The 21,494-nt window shown below is 41.5% G+C and overlaps 3 protein-coding genes across 3 annotated transcripts in view; all 3 read left to right on the top strand.

Annotated features, from left to right (window-relative positions):
- Positions 1–522: 522 nt before the first annotated feature.
- On the top strand, positions 523–8,478 carry LOC119737358 (gamma-aminobutyric acid type B receptor subunit 2-like). The gene is made up of 8 exons (XM_038211655.1): positions 523–662; positions 1,115–1,247; positions 2,694–2,807; positions 5,112–5,234; positions 5,461–5,638; positions 5,867–6,030; positions 6,766–6,918; positions 7,824–8,478. The coding sequence occupies exons 2-8, from the start codon at positions 1,125–1,127 to the stop codon at positions 7,887–7,889; spliced, it is 921 nt and encodes a 306-aa protein (XP_038067583.1). The 5' UTR covers positions 523–662; positions 1,115–1,124; the 3' UTR covers positions 7,890–8,478.
- A 5,029-nt stretch (positions 8,479–13,507) lies between these two features.
- Positions 13,508–21,494, top strand: part of LOC119737357 (probable low-specificity L-threonine aldolase 1) — a 29,198-nt gene continuing 21,211 nt past the window's right edge. Inside the window, exons 1-2 of the mRNA XM_038211654.1 lie at positions 13,508–13,593; positions 14,172–14,250. The gene's annotated coding sequence lies outside the window, so the exon portion shown is untranslated. The remainder of the gene's footprint in view (positions 13,594–14,171; positions 14,251–21,494) is intronic.
- On the top strand, positions 19,272–21,059 carry LOC119737356. Its single transcript, XM_038211653.1, has one exon. It carries the CDS (start codon positions 19,327–19,329, stop codon positions 20,599–20,601), a length of 1,275 nt encoding a protein of 424 aa, XP_038067581.1. The 5' UTR covers positions 19,272–19,326; the 3' UTR covers positions 20,602–21,059.

Raw genomic sequence — 21,494 nt, 5'->3', positions numbered from 1 at the left:
AGACATCGACGCGTTCTCACTGAGCCGATTGCAGTTACGCGATGTCGCGCACTGAACCGACGAATTACAGCAACTGCGCGCTTGTGCGTTGTGTCAACGCTTGCTAAAACAAACCAATTTCTAACGGACATTACAACGATGCGTCTGTAGACTTCTTTCATTGATTTCTTCAAAATGACAGCTTGCCAGAAAGAATAATTTCACAGGGATTTTAGTTCCATTACCATCTTTAAACCAAGTATGTTTTTCAACAATAGTTACGTCAGCTACTTTTTGGATGGTTGCAAAATTAATGATGGACTGTATCTTTAAAGCGTATGAAAAGCAAAAGCTGGACATTTGACACATACTTCCTTGGTTTCGGAGCTGTTTTGAAATTATCCTCAAACGCAACGAACTCTCAGTAAGCGGAAGCAAATACCAAACTTACAGTTAAAGTTGATTTACTATACTCGATCTTTCTAATCAAATTGCCTACGAGCCGATTTTATGACTTGTAACCTTTACTCAGGTGACCATGTTCCGGTGGATGGCGTTACAAGGAGGTCCCTGGTCCTGGAGGTCTCATCCACCGCACGGGCGATTCTCTTCTCCCTATCCTCGCTCGGTGCCGTCCTGGCGTTAGTGTTCCTCTTCCTTAACATCAGATACAAACACAGGAGGTACAACTTCACATATGATTCAGTTTTGTCGATTCTTTAAAATTATCGCCGGTTTTGGCTTTAACGACGACGCTTTTGTCATTTTAGAAGTAGCTAATGTCAAAGAAAATGAAGATACTCTAGTTGTTGGCTTCGTATTTTAGGATAAAATGCTCCTGAAGGAAGCACGAAATTGATATTAAGCCGGAGACACCAAGTCAAGCGTCTTAATTCTTCAAACACCACGTTGCCTATTTTTACCGTCCCTAAATCCGAACAAATACCAAAAAGCTAAAAAAGTTTCCACAGAATCTCAAGGTGTTTGAGGTGGCACTGGAAACGAAACTGGCGACTGTAGAAATATAAACTTTACTATCCGTCCTAAAAATAGATATTGTAAAATCATATGCTGATATATAAACTTCTCACAAGCACATATCAGTAATTAGCATTGTTAACTTTCCACGATCCAGAGCCATCAAGATGTCGAGTCCTCTCCTGGGTAACCTGACTCTGGTTGGTTGTCTGTTTCTTTACGCCTCCGTCTTCGCTACAGGTTGGGACAAGAAAGACCTGTCTGATACGGCTATCATCGTCAAGTGTCACGTGAGTGTGCTTACGCGCATGCCGCACGCGTGCTTAATTTGATGCGCGCGTGTAATTGGGCAAACAGTCGTAATTATTGGTCAAAGAGAAATCAAGTGCACGAAGCACCTTCGTGCGTATGCCTGGTACAATATTGAGTGGCTCGGCGTGGAATGGGAGGAATATTATCGCAAGGTAAAATCTGGGCTTTTCCATTTCACGAGGCGAAGCCGAGTGAACTGGAAAAGTCCAGATTTTACCGAGAGATAATATTTCTCCCATTTCACAAGTTAAAGCCACTCAATATTTGTTGTATATAACTAACATAATAATCTTTATCATTTGATATATTTGAACTTTTATTTCAATACAAAACTGGAGGAAAATGTATTTCTCTCTTCCAAACCATCCCTTCAGGAAATGTTTGTACCCAACGTTGTAGCGCTGGCTCTTTGGAACAATACGCGCTACGCGCAACGCTGAACGCGCACACCAGCATGCATTTGCACACCAGCATGCATTTGAGAGTATAGTAAGCCCTCTATGGCACAGCAATTAGACCACCGTGCATACTCGCACTAACGTCTTGGCCATTTCTAGGCCGGTTTAACTTTTTTTCTTTCTCTTCTCCCAAGGCTATCCCAGGGAACCAATCAGCGATCGAGAGATGGCTTATAGTCAGTCGCGCGTGCTCGCGCAACGGTTGTAACGTGCGGTGATCAAGCATCTTCGCTAATTATGCAACGCAGCGATACCCCCGCGCGAGCGCTCGGCTACTGCAGTATCAAATTTGGGAACTGCCGATTTGTGCTTTCAACTGAAATGTTACTTGCAGGATAACAATTTCTAAACCCTTGTTTACATAAACGCTTCGTGAACTTAGCTGTTTAGAAACGCTTATCAGTTAAACAAGATGTTTAAACAGGTTGCTTAATTATTTGTTTTATGATTATGGATCTCCGAACAATGAATGTTATTATAAAAATGTTAAATGTTTAAAAGTTAAACACTAGGTTTTACAGTGAACAATCTTTGTTTGCAAAAATTGAGCGCCATTTTGATAACGCTTGTATACATTTGAAGTTCTTGCCCATGAACAGTCAATACGCCCTTCGTCTTTTTTTTTTAAGAGGATCGTCCACAGTTGACAAAATGTTTCGAAAAAGCTATGAACGTGATACTCTGTAGCAAAAGGAATATATACGGTGTGTACCGCCTTTTATTTGGCTTATTTTGTAAGTTCAATTTTAATCTCAATCCTTTCAAAGTGATAAAAACACTTGGAATATCAAGCAATCCACCTTTGTTTTTCAGGATTAAACAGGGAATTGACCGGAAGCTTTTAAAAACGACCTTGCATATGTTTTAGGTATTGTTTTTAGGCATTATTCCATCCTGAAAAGCACGTTGATATTTTTACGTGTTTTGAAAACCCTCGTCGGGGATTTGTATTCTTGTTTATTTCAGCTGGAGAGGATGCTTATCTCCCTCGGGCTTTCGTTTGCTTTCGGTTCTATTTTCATGAAGACCTACCGCATACACGCTATATTCAGCCGTGCAGTGAAGAAATTCCAACAGATTGTGAGTAATATTTACATAAAAGATTACCTCGTGTTATGGAGCGACTTTGACCACTACAATCAACGTATTGTTCATTCTATTCTGTCATCGCAGTTATTTTTCAGTAATGCATTCAATAATTATTCAGAAGACGATGTTAGCCAACCAAGGAAAAATAGTAATATCACGTAATATTATTACAACAATAGAATAAAAAAGAAGAATTTGTTTTTAATATCGGAATTTATAAATAATGTATCAATAATGACATATTATTCATGCCGAATTGCTATTTATCTGTTCTGTCAATTTTGAAAGCATTTAAACATAAAACAAAGAAGTTATGGCAAAAATACTATTTTTGACCAAAAATGGGCAAAATTATGAGAAAAACTGTCGTCATGAGGTTAATGTGCAATTTGGGCCAATGTGAACAACCAGATTCAGATTCAGCACTATCGAATTAGTACTCTTGACCTTACTGCAAGTTGACACCAGAAAGTTAAGACGAACCTCAACTTCTATACCTGATACAGATGTTGGCCCATGACCTACGTGACATTAGTGCGTAGCTGCAATCAGTTGAATGAGATCGTGCCCCGGATGTTTCGGGCGCAATTCAAAACATGACACGGCAATTGTTTTAATTGAAATCGGATCCTACGGAGAATAGGCCCTACAGCACCAACTGAGCTACATTTTAGTTAAGAACACGTCTTTACTGAGATTTTGAGCACATTTGTTGCTTCAAATGAAAAACATGCACAAACAACATGTTCTACCCTACTTCATACAATGTCAATTGAATTTACGCTTGTCACGGCCCTCAATCATTGAGGGCCCTGACAAGCGTAAATCAATTGACATTTTATCACGCTTCAAATATGGGAAAGTAGGTGATGTCATCGTTCAGTGAAAGGATGTGCATTTGGAGTCACATAAATGCAATCTTGCAGGTTAAAATGCCAAGAAACATTTAACATAAAAACTCGATCGTTTCGTCCTTCGCTTGATGGAATTCCGTACTGGGGAACCGAAGGCGATTTTATAATTTGATTGAAGTGTTCTTATTACACACGCTGTGTGAAATAGCAGGCAAGGTTAAATTCTTCCAAACCGGCTGGATATCGGGTAATCTATGTTTAACAATTGAGCAGATTCGCTGATTAAATGCAAGACAATCGCATCTTGACCTCTAGATTTTAACTAATCAGTGGGCGCTTTTTATATCGGGTCTTTGGTCATTCTCTTTTTATATCGGGTCTCCGGTCATTAACCGTTCTCGCGCTATGGACATGGATTAAAAAAAAAACCTAGACACAGCAACAAAAGCTGTGGTCACGCGCTCTGTATTGTGTTACGCGACACGCGCCCGGCTGTTGTTGTCACGATTTAATAAAGTCGACTCCGCATCCGATTGGCCGAGGCGCAAGATCGCATAAATCCGCATGCTTAGACACATCAGACGTTATACAGGAGACTTGGCTCCGTGGATAACGGGTGATACTCAGACTATGTACCGGGTACGTACCTCAGCTCAGAGAGACACTTTCTAGTAAATTGTTTGACATCACATGCATCAGGGAGACAGTGGACACTATTGTTGTTGAAAATTGCTGAAGGTGATCCTGCCTTGGTCGAGATTAGTATTTGAAAAGGATTGGTTTGTGCAGGTTTCAGAATTGGGGTATTAGGAGATTTTTTTGTTTGTGCACAAAGATATATGTGATAGATTTTAACAACGCTGAGTCTGCGTTTCTATCACAAGTTTCTTTGAAGGCTGCATCGGCAAGTGTAAGCTATAACCGACCTTTTAAAAATACAGAGAACCGAAAGCAGTCAATATGGTTTACGAAACCTCGGTTTCCTCTTTGGTTTGGATTCAAGCTCAAGGAGTCGATATTCTTCTCTTGAGACTCTGTTACAGTATGAATCCGTTATCTGCAGCTGATAATCAACGAAACAAAAAAATATGAGCACTCTCTATATAGATTCATTTAGTTCGAAGGTAACAGGCTTCTTTCCATCTGCTTTGCGATATAAGGCCGATGTCAGAAACGAAGCCGCGGCTTGGTAAACTTAGAAGCTTGTCTAAGGGCACTTGCAAAACTCTTGGTGGCAGCAGATATGCTTTATCTTCGTTTAATCTTGATATGAGATATGAAATTGAAGGCAAGTGCGTCATGATAAACAAAATGAGTTTCAAAGCCACACACTGCGTATTTTCTTTCTTTCAAATAAATGAAACATAAAACCAGATCTTCCTGACTCCAAAAAAAAGTGTATAACTGCTTGACAAATTTATTTGTAATTATTGATATTCAGGACCTACCGGATTGGAAGCTTATATGCGTAGTGTTGACGGCTGTCTTCGTAGATTGCGTCATTTTTGCCGGGTGGATTGCCCTGGATACAACGACTGTTACCAGTCGAGATCTTGAGCCTCGGGTAGGTGCTCATGAAACCGCCGTCAACAATGTAGTTTAATGTTCTACATGCTTTGACAAAAAGTGACCTTGTCTTTCATCGTGATATCCCTAGCAAAGAATGATGCCGAACATTGCCATCAGCGTGACTTAGAGGAAATTAAGTTTTGTGAAACAAAATAATCACCCCTTCCATCGTTGGGCCTCAATTAAAATTGTATAATTTCTTATGTTTAAACATTTTACAGCTTGACACGACAGAGCCACAGAAGGAGATCTATGACGTCCCAGTGATCAGGTTTTGCAGTAGTGAGCATGCCCAGTACTTCACCATCGCCCTCTACGGCGTGAAGGGAGTTCTCTTGACCTTTGGCCTTTTCTTGGCCTGGGAGACAAGAAACATCGCCGTGACACGACTTAATGACAGTAATGCATCATGATGAAAATATTGATCTCCGGGTTCTTTTTTAATTTTAACTTTCCGATCCTGTTCATATAGTCAGCGATTTTGTGTGTTTTTTATGACAAGATTTTGTTTTTGCGAAAGTAATTCAATCTCCCGACGAATAATACTTTTCACGTACCTCGGGCGAAGAATCTTTTTCGTAGGTAAAGATTTTAGAGTTCATGTAAATGCTTGTGTTTTGATGACAGGTAAATACATCGCAGCATCAGTGTACGTCGTCGCCTTGACCATTGCCCTAGTTGTCCCAACCATGACCATCCTGGGTGATGACGTCAATATGACGTTTTTGGTTCCCGGGGTTGCCATAGTGATCGTCAACACTGCAGTGCTGTGCTTGAATTTCATTCCAAAGGTAAGGCTTGCAACCTCAAACTCAACAGACTTTATTAAGTAAGCTATTTGAATCAATCCTACGGTGCAGCACTGAACTCGAACTGTTGTTGATAAAAGGTACATGTCATAAGGGGTCCTGGCAATACCTCACAAGTCGGCACAAGTTAGTCCAAGTCAATCAAGCTATTGAAATCAACTTAGACAGAAGTATCACCCCATGCCACCTGGAGGATTTAAGTTCTCACTTGACTCCGGCCGGGAACCACACCCTTGCGTTGGTTTGGCTAGGATTGTTTTTCTAAAGGGATCGCTTTAAAATACAATTAACAGTGACCAGGAAGGCCCGCCACCAGATAATAATATTATCAAACAATAAGCCTTTGTACTAATGACGTCACACTCGTTAACATGCACTTTCCTATGGAGCCAGTGGTCCACGGTCCAGCGAGCACAATGGGAAAGCACACGCGTAAACAAAGTGTGACGTCATCAGTACATAGGCTTATTGAGGCTGTGAAGGCGCTTCTTTTGGTAACCTGTGCATTATTCCATTTAAACGGGTGTACCGGTACCTCTCCACGTGTTGCCCGCTTGTCACGCCCAAGCACACGTGGGATGTAATCGACAAGTATGAACACATAAGTGCTGCATGTAGGCAGGACGTGTAGTTAAAGAATTTTGTCGTTTATTTTCGTACCAGTCACTCTTAAGACGTATTGTTATGGCATTGAAAACTTAAATGTGTATTCACCAGGTGTACCTCCTCATCTCAGTTGAAGAGAAGAACATCAGTTTGAGCATGATGAATTCCATGGGCTATGGTGAGTCCTCCGCGTCGAAAGCTCGACAGGCTTCAGAGAGGGACAATATTAATGAACTGGAGGAACTCCGAGAAAAACTGCAGCAGGTAGGATATTTACGATGTGTACAACACACGAGTGGCTTCAGTTACACCGTGTTTGGAGTGACTTGATGACACATGTATTCGTGAGGTTTACAGTCTTTAGACACGAAACAAGGCATATCGAATGGTGCACTGAGCCCTTGTGTTTTCGTACTTTGACACTTTTAATTGTATTTTTTTCCTAATACCTTATTGACTGACTCAATGACTGCATACTCACTGTCACTCAGTGACTGAGACTGGTTACCTGTCCCAGTGACTGAGTGGCTTCAGTTACGGCCGTGTTCGGGGTTCGTGGGGCTTACATTTATAGATGGAAGACTTGAAATGAAGCTAATACAGACGGTGCATTATACATTTATTAGGCTCCGAAACCCATGCCTTTAGCTCAGAATACAATAGCTGATTCAATGACTTCAACCTTGAAAATAATGTTTAAATTATTATCTTATATGCTTAGAAAATATTGGTTAAAGTGGTCAAAATTGCCTCAGATTGCAACGGCACCAGTGCCTAGAATAAATTGTTTTGGGGGCACTTAGCAGCACGCCTTAGGGCTTCGCGCTCGCATTAGTTCTGATCAAGGTATGTCCCCCACTTTTGAGAAGCGATTGGCGCTCCTGCCTGTCTCGCTGACTGTGCGGACCGGTATGGGACAAGGTCTACGAGACTTGCGTATTCATGTATGTGACGTGACTTGTAGAATCCTACACCACATGTGCAGTAGCTTGGCGCAGCTTGTTCCACGTCGGCCTACTTTCGTGATATAATGTGCAAACAATATGTTAGGTGTCATGACTCATATTCCACTGCAGACTATTCTGCAAACTTTCTAGCCATACTATATAAATTAATTATAAATTTGGACCATCTTTACCATTTTTGATTCTTGTCGTTTTTTTCTACAGAAAGAAGACCAACTTTTCCTGCTTACTAAGGATGTCCCAGTTAAACATTCCACGGATCACTCGTAAATTAGATTGTATACATTGGTTACAGTACAATAGCATAGTTAAGTGAGTATACATGTTCCAACCCTTGCAACTTTGTGGCAATACTCACGACAACGTTAAAATAAATCCCTGACTTTAAAGATTTCGGGATGAAGATATTGATAATCAAAGTGAATGTTTTCTTGGGATTTTCGCAACAGCCTCAAATATTGTGAAGAAACGGTACAGAATTGGTTATAATGTGGCAGAGGTCAATCAAAGAAAACTGATGTACGTCTGTTTTTTTATTAAGCTTAAATTAATTTCTGAAAGAATATGAAAAATAAGTGGTAAAGAATTTCTATCCAATCAATTCGGGCGATTCACAATGCAGTGCGCCACCAAGAGTTTGCCACGGAGAGTTCATTTTTCCCAGCGCATTGTGCATGGGAGATAGTCGACAAATTCGCAGCGCGGGACATTTGAAATTGTTCGTTTTTGCGGTCAGTATTTTCGTAAGCGTATGATTAGAGTATCTGTTTACCCCGTTATTTGCTTTTTATCAGTACGGTGAGTTTTTTTTTGTAAGGCGGCAGAACGCTATGCCCAAATCTATAACAAAATAGCTCAAGTTGTCTACTGACACTCGTTCAAATGGGCCATGTTTTGTCGACCGTAAACATGAAGTATGGACTCTCCATGGCAAACTCTAGCTCGGTGGCGCACTGCACTGTGAATCTCCCGAATCCCCAGCACATGTAGGCCCAATTTTCTTTCACGAATGTTCTTTTCACAATTAACTCACTGTTTGCAATTTGTAAAAAGGGAACTTTTTGAATGTTTAGATAATAATTACAATCGCCAATAACATATTTGATAAACGTCAAATTTGAGCCATTCAAATCACGTTATCAATTATATATTGATATTGCATCCATAAATCTTGTTTAAAACATTTTAGTAATAACGTTTTGATAATATCGCTTTAACAAATTTGATTAAACGTCAAATTTGAGCCATCTCAATCACGTTATTAAAATGTTTTTGTATATATCATGATATTCCATGCACCCATAAATCTTGATTAAAATATTTGGTAATAACGTTGAGAAAATATCGTTTCAACATACCCGCTGATAAAACGTCAAATTTGAGGCATTTAAATCACGTTTTTAAATTTGTTTTGTATATATCATGATATTTTCTCCATAAATCCTGTTTAAAACATTTGGTAATAACGTTTTGATTATATCGCTTTAACATACCTGATAAAATGTCAAATTTGACGCATTTAAATCACGTTACTAAAATGTTTTTGTTTATGTCATGATATTTCTATAAAGTCATTAAAATATTTTTTTAATGTTTTAGATATAACATCGTTACGACTTTACAAAAATGTTATCACAGCATTATGTGTTTGCTGGGAAAGATATGTATTTTATATGCAGTGGATGTATATATAGATCCTCCATGCTCAACCAATAGCAGGGTATGTCAAGATTACATAAAAATGTTGTACACTATCAAGGTTTTCGCAACATGAATGTTTTCAAGTTCAGTATGGGCTGAATAATATGCTTACAGGTAAAGTGTTTGTAATTTAAGTTTCTATATTTTCTTTGCAAGTTAAGCAATTCCATCTGGCACTGCTGAATAGTAACGGTAATTGTAGCAGAATATGGTATAGTGTTCTATATATAGATTTAGAGAGAAGAAAACATGTACTTCAGAGGTCCGATTTGAAATATTGACCAAAGATTTGTCATTGTTTTGATTCTCTTTTGGAAAAGTGTCTATAAACTCTTCCAAAATAAAAGTTGAAAGCTTCTCGTGTCGATAGACCTATCCCATGCGACGCCATTTTCAAAGCGAGGCACTTAACGCTAACAAAATATGGCGGCGTAAATATATAATGTGTCAGTGCGGTGAAAGAGTGACTCTCGCAAAGCAGCCTCGTTCCCATGGTGTCGAGCAGTACGCTCCCACCACTACCTGCTCTCTCACCCTATAGTGTTGGATCATTTTGCATATCCAAAATGTTTGGATACGTATGCAAATGAGAATAGTCTGGTACCGTCCTGTGCTTTACGCCAGCGTTTATTGTATGTGGTGTCTGGGGTAAAAACAGAATCAATTCGTCGCACCGTGAGTTACGAAAACCCTGTGGTTTTTTTTTTTTCAAAGTTAAAATCAAGTAGTCCTGATTTCTAATCAGGTGATCCGAGTTCGAATCTACGATTACAATCTTATCCAGCAAATGTGCAGTATCACATTTCATATTAATTGCATAAAATTGGAAAGAAGGGATTGTTTTTGAGAATGTGTGGACGTAATAATTACAATGAACGGGAAAACACTCAACATAACAATAGACGTTGGAATTACACCACCAAAGTCCATTACCTGCTAATTGCGGTATCGAATCAGGATACAGGAAGCAAGTTCCAAACCCAGGGCTTACTGGAAACGAGGTTGAAAATCAAGTATGTCCTGGGGACGAGGTTGTCTCGCAAAGTTACAGCTGTAGATTGACCGGCCCCCAATTAAAGTCGTTTTTAAGTTAGGCGTTGACCTACCTTATATGGCGGTTATGTGAGAGGACCGTCCGTAGCTGCGTTTTGGGCCCAGAACTAGAAACTATCAACGACTCAGTTCTGGGTTTATTTTGTGCCTAAACATTGGCCTACTAGTCATGGGGAAAAATGGATGAAAAAGAATATTGATACGAGATGTCATGTTCATGTATGTACATGTACATGCATGTGATGCATGGGACAACAAGACTGGGAACGCACTCGCATCGGACAATATGCTCAAGATACGTCATTTGATTTTTCTAAACGACACACCCTTTTATATATCGTCGCAGTTATACTCAGGTCGCAAAAAATTGGCGACTGAATTGTTCCTGATGGTCGTAGCTCAGACGCAGCTTGATCATGAAAAGTCAGTCGCCGACTGATCTGTGTCGTCGCAAGGTCGACCTGAGGCCGGCTTTAAAGGTACAGTCCATTTACAGCTATCCAAAAAGTAACTAACGTAATTATTGTTGAAAATCATACTTGGTTAGTAATGGGACTAAACTCCCTGTGAAATTATTCTTTCTGCTGGCAAGCTGCCGTTTTGAAGAAATCAATGAAAGAAGGCCTTTACCATTGATCTCCATTAGTAAGACCAATGGCCTTTTCCTTTTACTCACTCGTTTTTTTTATTCGGCGAAGCGTGCGCTTTAACTCGAAACTTGCACACTAAAAGAGCATCCTCGACCTTTACCCAGAACTTAAAGGGAATATACAACATTTACAAACATCATTCAAATAACGAAGTGATCAAAAACATGAAATATATTATTGGATTGTTAGGGAATGACAGTCAAAAGCATCCATTTTAAACAAAACTATTTTCAGGTCCAATGATGGTCGACCGACCAGCATTGAAGAAAACTGTTTCAAAAAGTGCTCCTAATTTTTCATATTTAGTTATTCCGCATTTTCTTGGCAATTGATTATTACACACCTGTGAAGGGGTACAAGCCTGCTAGACTGATTCTTTGAGAATTGACCTTACAATTCCCCAAATTTTATAAATTGTTCCGTTTCATCTTATAATGGGGCATGAACCAGACTACAAGAATATGGTTGATTTTCTTGGATTTTCGAGCATCTCCGAACCCAAAACGTGAAGCAAGTCAGTTTATCAATGTTTGCTATAACATACTAATCCTCCAAATCTATTTATTTTTGAAAATGCAGCAAAAGCAAATGCTGCACATTTCATATTCCCCTTAACCCCCTGGCCTCCAAAATAAAAATGTGAGATAAGGCCAAAAAAAAATAATAAGTCGGTCTCTGGTCAGCGCGCGCGTCGATTTTAATCATGCGCGTCGATCTTTTTTTTTTCCAAAATGTTCCGCGGTAGATCCAACAGTGCCCTCTATTTCCGCACCTCCTCAATTTTTTTTACCAAAGAGCACCAAGGAATGGGAAATTGCACCAAGGCAAATGATCGAAAGCACCAAGGCAAATTATGGAGGACACCAATGTACATGAGGACACCAAAAAAGCAAAATAGTACCTACCTTGTCTGTACAATCCAAGCTTGAATAAAAAAGCAAAAAAAAAAAAAAAAAAAAAGCCGCGTGGCCGCGTCAATTCCGGAACTTTGGTCTGACCAGAGACCGAATATTTTGTTTGTTGGCCTCATCATTCCTCCAAATGAGGGTGCATCAATGGCGCCGGGCGTCACTTTTATTCCCAGTACGGTTGGGGCGAATATGTTTATTCATGAGAACAGAACAATGATATCAAGAGCATGGTTGTTATTTAGTCCACCTTCAGTTACAATAAAGCATTTTAAAAGTACGGTCGTCGTCAACTCAGTCGAGCTACGCCTAGCCAGATGAGCTGGATACAAATCCCAGATCGAATCCACGTCGTCGCTGGTCATTTTCATCCACTATTTTTCTTCTCTAAATTTATCGTTGAAATAATTTTAATTTAAAGAGGAAAAAAAAGACCGATAACCTATAACTTGTCTTGCAATGATTCAAAGGAAAAACTGAATTATGCATGACTTGGCCCCAACCCTCGATCCTCCTAGGGTTGCAGGCCAGTAAGTCGGTCCGAAATCGCCTACGCCGGCCAAATCACGATTTGCATGCCCTCAAATTCTTCGCTATTTGAGCATATTGTGGGCCGTGAACTTGAGGGTTTGTAAAAAAAAATATGGTTGGAAGCCGTGCACAGGACTGTGAGTGTGTAGTTCTGTGCAATTTGGATGAAATTGGAGCCATAAAAGCGTTCTATTTTGCACTGGAGTGTAGGCGTCGTTTTTCAAAATGGCGCCATGGGCTTCAGGACCATTTTAAGGGGTGATCATCTTCGGATGGACATTTCTCCTAAAAGTCATTAGATAACCCCTCAAACATTGAAAAGAAAATGAAAGATGATGAAATTAGCTTTAATTTGATGTGTGTCTGGAATACCTTGGAGAGTTGTGAGTTTTTCCCCCGAATTTTTGAAGTGGGGGCATTTATCATTGGGGTCTATGGCAGTTTATTTACTGGTCTGCAACCCCAGGAAAACAAATACGCCATCCTGATGATCCTCGGCACTAGCGCCCTCTATGAATGAGCGTGAGAAAGGAGGCCGGCGCCGGACGTTGGGTGACCGTTTTAGCCGATTTTCGGCTAACTTTGACAGATTTTTTTGTAAAAAAAACAAGTTTGACAAAATTTGACAGAAAGGATTTTTTTGCAGATTTCTGGCAGAATTCTGCAAAAATGGATATTTGACACAGAAAAACATAGCAAAATTGAAAAAAATGATACATTTGTTTAAAAAAGCTTCAATCATAATGCGACAGATTGGCTGGCATATGTGCTGAGGTTCACTGGGAAACGGAGTTTGTCGTGACGCAACGTACGCATTTTGCCAAAATTTATGCAATTTCATAACATCTTTATGTGACTATATGTTGTTAATAATGTAATTTGAAACTTAATTAAGGCAATACTACAACATCTGCAAGTAATTCTAAGTATTTATAGTATATTTCAAGTAATTCGGGGGAACTTGGAAGATTTTTGATGAATCTGACAGATTTTTGAATTGCATTTAGCAGAATTTTGCCATAACCTTACGGTCACCCTATTCAGCCGGCCGGCCGGCAATGCATTGGTCAACCGGGGCCGGTTGGACGCGGGTCCGGGTTTCGTAAACTTCAACTCCAGAGAACCAGATATCAGCGAGTGGGTCCTACTAAAGCGCGTCAACAAGCGTCAACAAGCGTCAACAAGCGTCAACAAGTTTTAGTAGTCGTTAAGTGCGCGTCAACAAATTTTGTATAGGCCTTTGAACAATAAAAACAGCTTTATATGGTAGAAACAGCAATAATGAACATCTTCTGCATATCAATTAAAGTTAAAATTATTTTAAAACTTGGTTTTTTGAACGCGAAATGTACGACGAATTTGTCGATAGAAGTAGGCCGCCATCTTGTTTGGATGGCGCTGTAGACTTCGCGCATGCGTAGTATGGCTCTTTACACTTCACGCATGCGTAGTACGGCTAGCTACACATAAACAAGATGGCGGCCAACTTTTATCGACAAATTCGTCGTACATTTCGCGTTCAAAAAACCAAGTTTTAAAATAATTTTAACATTAATTGATATGCAGAAGATGTTCATTATTGCTGTTTCTACCATATAAAGCTGTTTTTATTGTTCAAAAGCCTATACAAAATTTGTTGACGCGCACTTAACGACTACTAAAACTTGTTGACGCTTGTTGACGCTTGTTGACGCGCTTTAGTAGGACCGCAGCGAGTGAGCGTCATAGGGAGGCGTAAACAACACAGACAAGAGTTTCTTAAAAGTCTCCCGAACTAAACTTGAGCTGGTAAGTAACGTTACATGTACTTGATCAACCAACTGTGACGATTTTCCTTGCATTTGCAATCTCTAGTCTAACATTTTACTTTTAGAGTCGAGTTGGAGTAGACATGGCCATGATGGCCTAGCTCAGGTTGGACTCCGTTGTGTACAGCCGTAATGCAATGAAGCGAAGCAGGTCGTTTCGTACCCAAGTCGTTTCGTACCCAAGTCGTTTCGTACCCAAGTCGTTTCGTACCCAAGTCGTTTCGTACCCAAGTCGTTTCGTACCCAAGTCGTTTCGTACCCAAGTCGTTTCGTACCCAAGTCGTTTCGTACCCAAGTCGTTTCGTACCCAAGTCGTTTCGTACCCAAGTCGTTTCGTACCCAAGTCGTTTCGTACCCAAGTCGTTTCGTACCCAAGTCGTTTCGTACCCAAGTCGTTTCGTACCCAAGTCGTTTCGTACCCAAGTCGTTTCGTACCCAAGTCGTTTCGTACCCAAGTCGTTTCGTACCCAAGTCGTTTCGTACCCAAGTCGTTTCGTACCCAAGTCGTTTCGTACCCAAGTCGTTTCGTACCCAAGTCGTTTCGTACCCAAGTCGTTTCGTACCCAAGTCGTTTCGTACCCAAGTCGTTTCGTACCCAAGTCGTTTCGTACCCAGTCAATTATGATGCACAAAGGAGATTAAGCCAGTCATGCAAACACGGAAAATACATACACAGACAAGCTAGATCAAATCTGTGAATTAACTTGCAAAAATGTTCTTTCTCCATCGGTGTTTTCTTGGCATTTTTACGATGTCTTTCTCAGCATTTTTACGATGTCGAATCCGACCAGTTGACAGAGCGCTGAGCACGTGCCTGCGCCTGCATAGCCATGCTAGCGCTATCGATCGCATAGCTGTGCACAGACTAGTTACCGCATTTCATCATTGGCCCCTGCGCGGCGCGGCGGGAACCAGTCGTCGCCGCATTGCGCTTATTACGCACGTGATTATAGACATCGAATTGCGAAGTACATGTAGTTGAATCGCGCAGTGAATTTGTAAAAATAACGGAGTTTTCTTTTGAAAAAACAGCGAATGTAAGTAAGAAAACAATAAATACAAGCATTTTTTGATGCAAAAGGGTTGTTGAGAGGTACTTTGTAAAGACAGACAAGACATAAGATTAAGATTTTTATTTATTCAATCATTTTTTAATTTTTTTTTTTTGGAATCGCCGATACAATTTTTAGGGTCGCAGCCTAAAAATAGGGTCGGTCGGGTAACCGGAAGCAGAACTATTCTTTTTTTTTTTTTGGCCTAATTATAAAAAGTACAATTCGAAAAACTGAAAAGCAACCAAAGAAAATCACGCTACAATATAGAAGACAAACATGAATCCTGGGTGCGAAACGACCTGGGTACGAAACGACCTGGGTACGAAACAACCTGGGTACGAAACGACTTGGGTACGAAACGACCGACATTCCAATGAAGATGTCACGCCCCAACTATCGCATCGGTCCCAACTATAGTTGGGCCTGTCCCAACTATAGTTGGGACAGGCCCAACTGTAGTTCCACAGTTGGGCTGGCCCAACTATAGTTGGGCCTGTCCCAACTATAGTTGGGACGGTCCCAACTGTAAGTTCCATGTAGCACTATGAGGATCGGAAAAACCAAAGTAGAAGATCAACAATATACCATGGGAGAGAACAGACACCCACTGAAGCAAGTCAAGGAAGAAAAGGACATTGGGGTCATCATCGACAATAAACTATCCTTTGGAAGTCACCTGTCTATAAAGATAAATAAAGCAAATTCAATCATGGGTCTAATTAGAAGAACGTACGACCATTTGGATGAGGATAGTTTCCTGTTGTTGTATAAAGCTCTGGTAAGACCTCATCTCGAGTATGCCAACCAAGTTTGGGCACCACGTCACAAGAAACATATAATCGAAATGGAGAATGTACAGCGACGAGCAACCAAACTTATCCCAGGTCTCAAGGACATGTCATACGAGGGAAGGCTAAAACATCTCAAACTACCAACCTTGGCCTATCGGCGCATACGAGGAGATATGATAGAAATGTACAAAATACTTAGTGGAAAGTATGACAACGACGTCTCCAATTTCATCCCCCTAAGCTCCAGTGTGACCAGAGGCCATCAGTATAAGATAAACAAGGTCCGGACAAGGTTGGATGTCAGAAAGTACTCCTTTGTGCATCGATGTACTGACACATGGAATAGCCTACCAGAAGTTGTGGTTTCAGCTCCTAGTACAAAGTCCTTTGAGGGCAGATTGGATAAGATGTGGGCTTCACACCCCTTTAAATATGACATAGACACCCCAGTATCCACCTCCACACTAGGCTTGCGCACAACAGAACTCAAATCTAGTATTTATGAAGATCTGATCCTAGAGGCCACACAAGGCCTGTCATCAGAAGAGGACCTGTAAGTACCTGTAAGTAAGTAAGTTGGGCTGGCCCATCTATAGTTGGGCCACTCCGATCTTTTTATTTTGCGGTGTCCCAACTATAGTTTACATTGATGTACAACCATAAAACGTTCCCTACAGCTCTGATACACGTCTGACTTTACTGGGGACCACTGAAATTAGCTATTGATGGGGTCAATCTATAGTTGGGCCACCCCAATCTTTTTATTTTGCGGTCCCAACTATAGTGTACATTGTTATGTTGTACGATTATAAAACATTCCCTACAACTCTAATACACATCTGACTTTACTTGGGACCAATGAAATGATATATAGGTGTGGACCATCTGTAGTTGGGCCACCGCAATATTTTTATTTGGCAGTCCCAACTATAGTTGTACGACTATAAAACATTCTCTACAGCTCTGCTTACATGTCCGACTTGGGACCTTTGACATTAGCTATGGGTGGGGCCCATCTATAGTTGGCCGGCAATGGCAATCTTTGAATTTTGCTAAATGTTGCTGGATAATAAAACCCAGCAGCTGGACAACTCATCCAACTAGGCAGTACCACGTGACCGGCCAGCCTTGCGGCATGCATGTGTGGCAGGGCCACATAGTTAACTTGCATTAGCTTTTGGTTTTCAACATAGGAGTCCCTCCCCCTGACTTGCATACACTTAGTTTGTGTTGTAGCCCTCTTAAGTTAATTAAGTAGAAGTTTATGACACAGTAAAGTAATAGCAGTGCTGTAGGAGGATAGTAGTGTACGCCCCCTGGATAGAGTAAACATCCTGTCCAGAACAGAGACCCCCTTATCTGTGAGACCATGTGGTCCATGCCTCATTTTGCAGACTGGTAGAAGGCAGGGCAGCATCATTTAGTTTTGCTCTGCAGATTCCCTTGAAAATCTATGGCTTTTCTACCCTGAAAGTTTGGTCTGCTGCTGGATTCGGTAAGCTCAAGTTTCTGTTGTTTTGTTAACTAAGAAGTGAAAGTACATTTAATAGATAAATATTTAGTGATCCAATTGGTACTTTTGTTCTTGTGACCTGAGATTGAAATTTCCTCGTTCTTTTCTTGTTATACGGAGTGTGAAGTTCAAGTACACTTGGAGTTTAAGATTGATTCACAAGAGAGTTACTTTTGCGCGATGTATTTTTGTGCATTATACTACATGTATGTCGTATCCGATGGTTAGTCCCATGGTTTACAACTTTACTTTTTCGTTGTATGAGAACTTGAGAAGAAAAACAAGTGATCTTTTAAGTTTTGCACAGGTGTATTTCATCTTTTACATAGCTGGATTTTTTATTTAACCAATAGTGTTAGAATTTAGATAGTTGGAAGTAAATCCTTCACTTGCCATTTATTCTGTATAATGAGTCCCTACTTGTGCACATGTATGATGCATTTCTTTACTTTACTGAAGGGACATTGCCCAGCCACAGTGTCTTATTTTTAGCAGGTTGACCACCAGTTAAGATAACAGGGCCTTAGACTTTGCCTAGTCCACTGAGCAGTTGGTTGATGAAATGCTTTGTATGTTTTGTGGTAATAATTAAGGCATAGTGGTTCCCCAGTGTACGTATGCAAGAAGTGCTAAGTGACTTGTAAACTCTCTAGCTGACAGCCTGGGTGGCTGGATTTGGCCACAGAGCCTAGTAGATGACCTTGGAGATAAGCACATGGACAAGGCAAGACTCATTAGTATGCACAAGAAAGTTAGTGTTGTTACCTGGAGCACACATAACTATGCTTGTGGCAACTCAGCACTGTTGATTGTTTATGCAGTGGTTAGAAGTTCTTAATCACATTGATAAGGATGAGTGTGTGGTATTGCCAGAATAGAGCACCTGTTTTAGGTTGGCCTAGTTATTATTAGGATTTATAATGTACTCATTTAATTCTATACTTACTTTGCGTTTTTTATTATTTCTACAGGTTGTTTAAGCTGTTGTTTTCGATTTATGACCTTCTTTTGATGCTGTATTGGTTTTAATTTTAGTTGGTTTTAAATCTTAGGTTTTTATTGTTGGTTTTAATTTTAAATCTTCGTTCTAGGTTTTAGTTGTTGGTGTCTTTATTTTTTATCTGGTTTATGGTTTTTGGTTGGTTTATGGCTTGAAGTGATTGAGTTGTTTTTTTTGTCTATTGGTTCGTGTCATTTTAGATTTTTTTAGTCTATTTTGCTTCATTTACTTAGTTTCAGTTGTGATCATTATACTGAGGTTTTTGGTTCATAGCAGGTTTTTTTTATCTTTAGGGAAAGTAAAAGGTCATTTACATTTGTTTGGTTAGGAGAACATCAAGGTTGGTCGAGCGTCAGGTACAAAATCGGTTGTTCTTCGAGTCTCATAATTTTATTTTTGGTTTAGTTTGTTTTTTTTAATTGTCGTTCAGGAGAAATAAATGCGTTCCAGTGATAGCTCTTGAATCTCTGTCTCTTTGCCAACTTAATTTTCCTCGCGATTTTCTAGAGATCCTAGGTCCAATTCCTTTGTTCCATTTTTCTGGGTTACATTTTTTTTCTTTTAGGTGGAGAATCCGGGTACTAGTGCACTGTTTTTTTATATAACTTAGCCAGGAATTTTTAAGGTAGGACACAGAGACAGGTCATAGTTAGGGAAAACCAATACAGTGTCGAGAGTTGGGAGTATATTGATTGCAATGACGCAGACGCCGAACCAGCACCGAACAGCTCACCTGATATCGGATACCCCTCCGCAACTGACGCCCCAGACAACATACGCAGTTACTCCTGGGCTTGGTCAATCACCGAACATGGAAGGAGCACACCGTCAGTACCCACATTTGGTTCCTCCATCAGAAGGAGTGTCCCCTCTACGTCTTGCTGGTCTAGATCCACTCCACACCGCGGCAGAGCAGAGAGGACAGGGAGCTCCAAGGATGTTGACCACGCATCAGGTCAAGAGCGTGCCAACATTTAGCGGGAAGGAGCGACACGGCCCCCGACTGGAGGACTGGATCCGGGATATGCGGTTCCTCCTTGGATGCAAGGGGACAGCCCCAGGGATCCTCCAGTTTCATGAGGCTGTCAGCCACACAGGAGGAAAAGCGAGAGATGTGCTGCTGAACCTTGAGAGTAGGACACCAGAGGGTCTAGACGCGGAGAAAGCCTTCGTCGAGCTGCTGGAAGAATACGGGGAAGACAAAAGTGCCCTGTCTCCCGTGGCCAAATTTTACGCCAGGGTGCAGCGGGGAAACGAAACCCCAATGGAGTTCGCCATTGGATTGGAATCGACCTTGAGGGAGGTTGAAGAGACGAGGCGGCGCCGGGGACAGAAGTCCGAGGAAGAGAGCCGAGACAAGATGTTGGCAACCCAGTTCATGGTGGGTTTGAAGAACCTACACTACAAGCAGAGATTGGCGCCGATGCAACCGAGGTTTATGGCCTTCCGGGACGTGCGCCGGGAACTTCACATTATTGAAGAAGAGGAGAGGCAGGCAGCAGACCTCAGACGACAGCAGACGTCCTTCTCAATGAGCGAGGTGGCTCAAAGCCTGCCCCAAGTTAAGGCCCTGGGTAAAGACGTAAAGGGGCCAGCCCAACCCGTGAAGGAGGTTGTCCCGGTCCCACTCGGGCCAAACGACCCCAACACTCCGATAATCCAGCAACTCATGACGCAACAACTGGAGGAGATGAAGGGGATGCATCGTGGTCAGATGGAGGCCTTAGACAGAGTTCTCCAGGAGCAACGCCAACATGGTCAACGCCTTGCACGACTAGAGGGTGCTGTTTTCCAACATCAGCCCACCCGTCAGCCCCAATCGGGCAAACCCCCATATACTGGATGTTTCAACTGTGGAGATCGCCGACATCTAGCAAGAAATTGCCCCCAGCTTAACCACAGTGAGCAACCACAGCAGCAGCAGGCCCCCACCACTCAGCCTATGTTAAACGGACAAAACCTGCGGATGTAGGGCAGTCGGCGGGTTTAACAGGGAAGAGCCCACTTAACACTAATACATATACATCCATCAATAGCCATGTGAAAGAGGACCGAACGAGTGGTGTGGAGAGGACAGCTGAGATACCAGAAGCTGGGCCTGTCAACAGAACAGAGATTGGGTTCTCTGGAATTCATTGTTTCGCATTAATAGATACAGGTTCGCAAGTAACCACGGTGACCAATGAATTCATCCAGAGATATCCTGAGCTCAGACTCCAACCACTCCGTACCTCCGACGTGTCCATTTTAGGAGCCGGAGGACAAGTTGTCCAACACCTAGGAGTCATAACGGTCGATGTACATGTTATGGGTCAACATATCCGAGGGGTTCCGGCCTTTGTTGTTCCGGCAACTTCGTTCCGCCTTGACACCCCTGTACTCATTGGCACCAATGTCATACGTGCCAGTCGGGACAGGATGAAGGGCTCTCATGGGTTGAAGTTCATGGAGAAAACGCAACGGTTGTCCCCCAAGTGGTTCCAGGCTTTCCAGGTTGTCAATGAAGATGGGGCAGACCTTGCTAAGGAGAATGGAGACATTGGCATTTGTAGATATGCAGGCAGACATGCGCTGGACTTGTCACCTGGAGAGAAAGTTGCTGTTCAGGCATGGCTACCAAAGTCTGTGCGCAAAAGAAGTATCACTGCCATGTTAGACAACAGCCTCACTAAGGAGCTGGCAGTAGGCCGCACACTGGTTCAGGTGCAGGGCTCCAGGGTGTCAGTCCAACTCTGCAATTTGTCTGATCACCGGATGACTCTCCGGAGAAATTCAAAGGTAGCGACCCTCTCCTGCTTCAAGTTGGTCAGTCCAGCGGCAGTGCAAAATGAGAAAGAGACAGTCATCATGGAACAAGTTGCTGTC

Source organism: Patiria miniata, unplaced genomic scaffold, assembly GCF_015706575.1.
Source record: "Patiria miniata isolate m_02_andy unplaced genomic scaffold, ASM1570657v1 HiC_scaffold_3, whole genome shotgun sequence".
NCBI lineage: Eukaryota > Metazoa > Echinodermata > Asteroidea > Valvatida > Asterinidae > Patiria > Patiria miniata.
This window is presented reverse-complemented; position numbering and strand designations above follow the sequence as displayed.